Source organism: Malaclemys terrapin, chromosome 1 (genome assembly GCF_027887155.1).
Source record: "Malaclemys terrapin pileata isolate rMalTer1 chromosome 1, rMalTer1.hap1, whole genome shotgun sequence".
Classification (NCBI taxonomy): domain Eukaryota; kingdom Metazoa; phylum Chordata; order Testudines; family Emydidae; genus Malaclemys; species Malaclemys terrapin.
The window spans coordinates 265,454,699-265,460,276 of record NC_071505.1 but is presented as its reverse complement, the minus strand read 5'-3'; the positions used below and the strand labels follow the sequence as shown (position 1 = coordinate 265,460,276).

At 46.9% G+C, this 5,578-nt stretch overlaps 1 protein-coding gene across 1 annotated transcript; it reads right to left on the bottom strand.

Annotated features, from left to right (window-relative positions):
* Positions 1–437: 437 nt before the first annotated feature.
* ZIC2 (Zic family member 2) lies at positions 438–5,046 on the bottom strand. The gene is made up of 3 exons (XM_054012767.1): positions 3,820–5,046; positions 1,996–2,159; positions 438–1,717 (listed from the first exon to the last, which is right to left on the bottom strand). Exons 1-3 carry the CDS (start codon positions 4,817–4,819, stop codon positions 1,427–1,429), a joined length of 1,455 nt encoding a protein of 484 aa, XP_053868742.1. The 5' UTR covers positions 4,820–5,046; the 3' UTR covers positions 438–1,426.
* Between the last annotated feature and the right edge of the window lie 532 nt (positions 5,047–5,578).

The window sequence follows — 5,578 nt, the reverse complement described above, 5'->3', positions numbered from 1 at the left end:
ACCTTCTACAAAAACAAGTAATGTAGAACATAAATATAATAGAGTAAAACAGATGACAAATGTGTACTTTCCTGAGAAAAGCTCGAGGTATCTTATATTCAATGTAAACATATACCTAACAGATATAAATATATATATATCGTAGAATACTTGAAAAGCTCGCTCTTATAGTCATCACAGGGCTTTCCAAAATGTTATTGTTTTACTGGCACATCATGTAGGGGTTTGTTGTTGTTGTTATTTTTAATGATATTTTGGAGGAAAGTTAAAGCTATCATAACTGAAGAAATTTTATATAATTTCAAAACAAAATACCCGAAGGTGATTTTGCTAGTTTTTAAAAAATGTTTTCCATCTTCTAGCCACACTGATTTTTATTCTTTAGGTGCAACCTACCCAGTTAAAGAAAGCCTTTGGACGTAAAAAGAACCAGTACATGCAGTTTCAACACATTTTATTATATTTCTGTATGCATTACTCTCAAAACATATCACAAAAAATGATGAAACCACTTAAACCTTCAAATAAAAAATCTGAAACAGTTTATGCTCACAATTGTACATATTTATAGTTAAGAAACATTCTTTATAAATACTGTTTCCTCTGTAGCAAGTTAATACCATAATTTAATTACAAATGGATAAATATGGTAACAGGTATTTACAGAAGGAAGGGTGTTATTAGGGAAAAGCTAACGGCACGACGTTTATTTTTCCTCACAATCTTCCAAACAGGAACTAACAAATTGAACTTGCAAAAGCACTAAAACATCACATGTAAACCCAGCTAACAGAAAAATACATTCACAAGCGTTGTTGTTGTTGGTGTGTGTGTGTGTGTAACAAAATGGAGACTTTGGCACAGTTTTTCCCCCAGTCTATAGTTGAATTAAGTTTACAATCAAATTGCCTCTTAAAAAAGAACACAATATTCATTATCACAATTACAAAAGAAACCATTTTCTTCCACGTTACTTTTTTTTTTTAATGGATGAACTAAAAAGAGAAAAGAAACGAAAAAAGTCCATCACTTTTTGGGGGTGGGAGGAAATCAATCCGTAGTTTACAAATGGGACGAACTTCTATACACCAATAATCGGATAAAACTTCGTTTACCACCTTGGAGGAGGAAGGAGGAGTCCTCTATATACACAGCTGGTCGGGATGGAGGGTGCTGGGGCAGAGGGAAACGGGGGGGTGGGACACAAGAAGAGTTTAGCTGTGGCGGATTTTTTTTGCTTTGGAGGCTCTGGCGGGGATTTGCTCTCCTGGGCTCTAGAGCCGTTTAAGTTGTTAATCCTTTCGCTGGTTAAGAATTAAACCCAAACCAAACAGGATCCAGCACCTTCCCGGTGTGTCTGCTTCTTCCTCCTCCTCGGCGGGGAGGGCAGGCGCGGGGGCCTTGTCCAGCAGTCCGGCAGGGCCCCCTACACGTACCATTCGTTGAAGTTGGAGGAGAGGCCGCTGTGGCTCCCGCTGGCCCCTCCACCCCCGCCGGCTCCGCTGCCGCTGCCTCCCCCGCCGCCGCCGCCGCTGCCTCTGTGCACCGCAGACACCGCGGCCGCCGCCGCAGCTGCAGCCGCCGCCGCCGCCGGGGATAGGTTGGTGGTGCTCTGAGTCTCGGCGCTGGGGGACACCAGGCCCGGGGGGGTGGAGGACTCATAGCCCGAGCTGGCAGCCGGGGACGATTCAGAGCCTTGAGGGGAAGATTCATGGACCTGGAAAGCAAATGCAACAAGACAGGGTGGAGTAAGTGTCTCTATGCGCAAGGCACTCCCAGCCAGAGCTCCCACCACCCTCGCAGGGCCAGCTCACTCCCAGGCACCCAGGTCCGGTCTCCTGTGCCACGCAAAGGCTCCCTGGCTTTACAACCTGGCGATGAGGCGGCTCCTGTTTTTGTTTCCCTTCCCAATAAAGAAAACGCGAGTTAAACCCTTCTCCCAGACCGACCCCCTCAGAGGATGTCCGCTGGAAAAACGGCAATGTAGTGGTATACCTTCATGTGCTTCCGCAGAGAGCTGGGGTGGGTGTAGGATTTGTCGCACATTTTGCACAGATAGGGCTTATCTGAAGTGTGGACATGCATGTGCTTCTTCCTATCGCTGCTGTTGGCAAAACGTCTGTCACAGCCTTCAAATTCACACTGGAAAGGCTTTTCTCCTGGAAGATAAACAAGGAGGATTTGGTTATAGTAAACACTCAACTTGGACTTCTCCCCTACTTATTGCACAACAATCCACACATGCCTGCCTTAAAATAGGGGTTCATAAGAATATATATTTTTTATTTTTTTAAATTTCTAGTGCTTTGTTTACTAATGTCAAATCCACTAAAATGGTTAACAAAAGATTGATGTCACTGTGTGGATTGTTTTCTGATGACGCCTTGATGTGCAGTTGACAAGATATTTTATCAAAAAATACAAAAATATTGGAGCCATATCTCGCCATTGCTTTTTAAGTAGGACTCCCCAGTGAAACCAGGGAGTTCTCCGTCAAAACTGGTGACACGATATGGCTCCAATGAATTTACGGATTTTGTTTTGTTTCAACTGGTGCTATCACACAATCGGCTCGAAAGCATTTTTTTAAAAATTGAGACGTTTGCACCTTTGTATAAAATCCAATATCCTGTTAAACTATAAACCATTAACAAAAGAGTTAAGGCTACACACATTTTATTTCATGTATGGATCTTCGAAGTAAACACATATCCGCTGGGGGAAACTAAATGTCTGTAAAATACTCCATTTAATTTTCATACAGTTTCTTCACCCTGTTGCCAGAATTCCAAATGCTCAGAGTAATTTGGAGGTGAGAACTCAAACATCCACCCATTTGGAGGGGGAACCATTTAACATTAAATTCCATTAGCACCTAAATTGTTTCTTAAAGACATCCGCTCAGACACAATGACTTAAGTGCGGGCATTTCATGCAAATAAATTTCTCAAATTTTAAACCTTGTTAAAGCTCGTCTCGCACCTAGCATCATTCTTAACACTTAAGAAAACAATAGGCCTATAGATGTTACCCGTATTCAAGTAAATATTTATAGTGGAAGTTGCTAAAATATTTGGCTGTCTTTTATGAAATACTCTGGCACAATTCTAAGCTGGGAGTAATAGTAAATGAGTACTCTATGAAGCAGGATGATGCGTTTGTTTTGTTACTGTTCAGCTCACGCAATTTACCACCAGGAAGTGTTGTGTCCTTCTCTCATATCTGACCTGATTTTTGTGTAAGTTTCTGGACCTCAAATCCTCTGCTACCTATTATATAATTTAATAAACTGTTGCAACACCACCCTAAACCACCTCACATGAGACTTTAAAAACACTTTCTAAATTAGAAAATTTTATTGCCCTCACTCACACCATTTAAATTTAATGAAAAGCATTCCCAGAAAGGGACATTTCGCCACTTACTACGAGATATTTTTATATTTACAATACCTATGCACGCACGCACACACCCAAGTCATATATAAATATGTACATTACTTACGGACAATATTTTATCTATACATATGTCAATCCATATTTTAATAGTATTAATGAATATATCTCGCCTGTATTTTACTCTGAAAGGGAAAGAGTTCGGTCAAGTCTTGACATGTTTTCACATTAATAAATGACCACAGATATAAAGCAATTAGTAACAAAAAAAAAAAATCCTTTCAAACTGAAAGACCCGGAGAAAACACCCCGAGAAACGCTGCAGCATGCTGAAATTGGAAGTCTTTACATACGGGAGCATCTTTAAGTGCATTTTTTAAAATAAATAAGCCATTTTTAAATCTTCGAAACCAAACATAATTACCTGTGTGTGTCCTTTTGTGGATTTTTAGGTTTTCTGATCTGGCGAAAACTTTCCCACAGCCAGGAAAAGGACAGGGGAACGGCTTCTCTCCCGTGTGCACTCGGATATGATTGACCAGTTTGTATTTGGCTTTGAAAGGTTTGCCTTCCCGGGGACACTCCTCCCAATAACAGATATGGTTGCTCTGCTCGGGTCCCCCAACATGTTCCACCGAGACATGGGTGACCAGCTCGTGCATGGTGCTAAAAGTTTTATTGCAACTCTTTTTGGGGTTGTTCAGCTGCTCGGGGTCGATCCACTTGCAGATCAGCTCTTGCTTGATGCACTGTTGTCTCATGTATCGAAAAAAGGCACCTGGGTGGTGATGGTGGTGAGCTGCCATGTTCATGCCCATATTCATATTCATGGGGCCATACTGGTTGTGCAGCTGAGCCGCCGAATAGGGATCAGTCCTGGGGCTAGAGACCTGGCGGTATTGATCCGATCGGGCGAAGACCTCCCCGGGCAAACCCAGGCGCATCTGCCCATTCAGGACGTTTTGGGAGGCGTGGGGGCCATGCTGGTCGTGAATGGCGGGGAAGAGGATGTGGCTCTGAGCGTCCGTGTGCGGGTGATGGAGGGTCCCGGCCGCAGGGCCAAAGATCCCGTGCTGGCCGCCGGCCGGAGACGAGTCCCCAAAGCCCCGGCTGCGAAACAAGAAGTCCCGGGTGGAGTTGAAAGGCGCCCCGGAATAGGAGCTGACATGGGCGGCATGGGGACCCAACGCTGCCGCTGGGTAGCCGGGAGCCTGCGAGGTGAAAGCCGAGCTTTGGCCGGGGGACAGATCGTGGGCCCCGGGGTTGAGTTTAAAAGCCCCCATGTGGGCTGCCGAGTCCACAAAGCTGTTCTGCGCCGCCAGGCTCAGCTCCCGGTCCTGCATCTCGGCGGCGGCCGAGTGATGGTGCCGAGCGAAAGTGCCCACTCCAATGGCAGGGAACTGGGGTCCGGCGTCCAGCAGCATGGTCCTGCCGCTCCTCTCCGCTTCCTCCCCCGCGGCTGCTCCTCTTCCTTCCCGGGCACCACCCGGCAGCAGCAGCAGGAGGATCCAGGGACCAGGCTTCCCCCCGCTGCACCGAGCAGCAGCAGCAGCCGCCGAGCGAGCGAGCCACAGAGAGACGAGTCCAAAGCCAGGCGGAGAACCAAAGTGTATTAAAGGAGCTGAGGCGGGGGCGGGCGGGCAGGGCAGAGGGGGGGGAGCAGGGGGGAGGGAAGGAGGGAGGGGGGACAATCGCGTTGCCTTTCCCTTCAATACACACACACACTCACTCACACCCTGCCAAGGAAATGTCACTGCCGCCAACCTCCGCCCTGAGCCCCGCACCCCCAGAAGCGCTGGCCCCTTTTATGCCTCCCTGCTCCCCCACACCTCGCTGGCTTCCCCCCCTCTCCTCCTGCGGCTGCGGCTGGGGTGTCCCCTCCCCCCCCTCTTTTTATTCCTCTTCTTCTCGGCTGGGCATTAGATGTGTCTCACGTAGTAAACTCGCAGGAACGAATTCCCACAGATGAAGGAATCAGACGCGTCTCTGTCCTCTCTCTGTAGCCTCCTCTCTTTCTTTAAGTTGGGTGGGGGGGTGATGGTGGGAGGGGAGGGGAGGGGAGAGGAGGAGAAGGGGGAGATGCGGATTAAAAACAATAACAACAATAAAAAAAAAGTGATCCCCTCTCTGGGTCTCCGAGCCGAGCGGGGGGCTCAGCAGCAGGACACGCCGCCCCTGCAGAT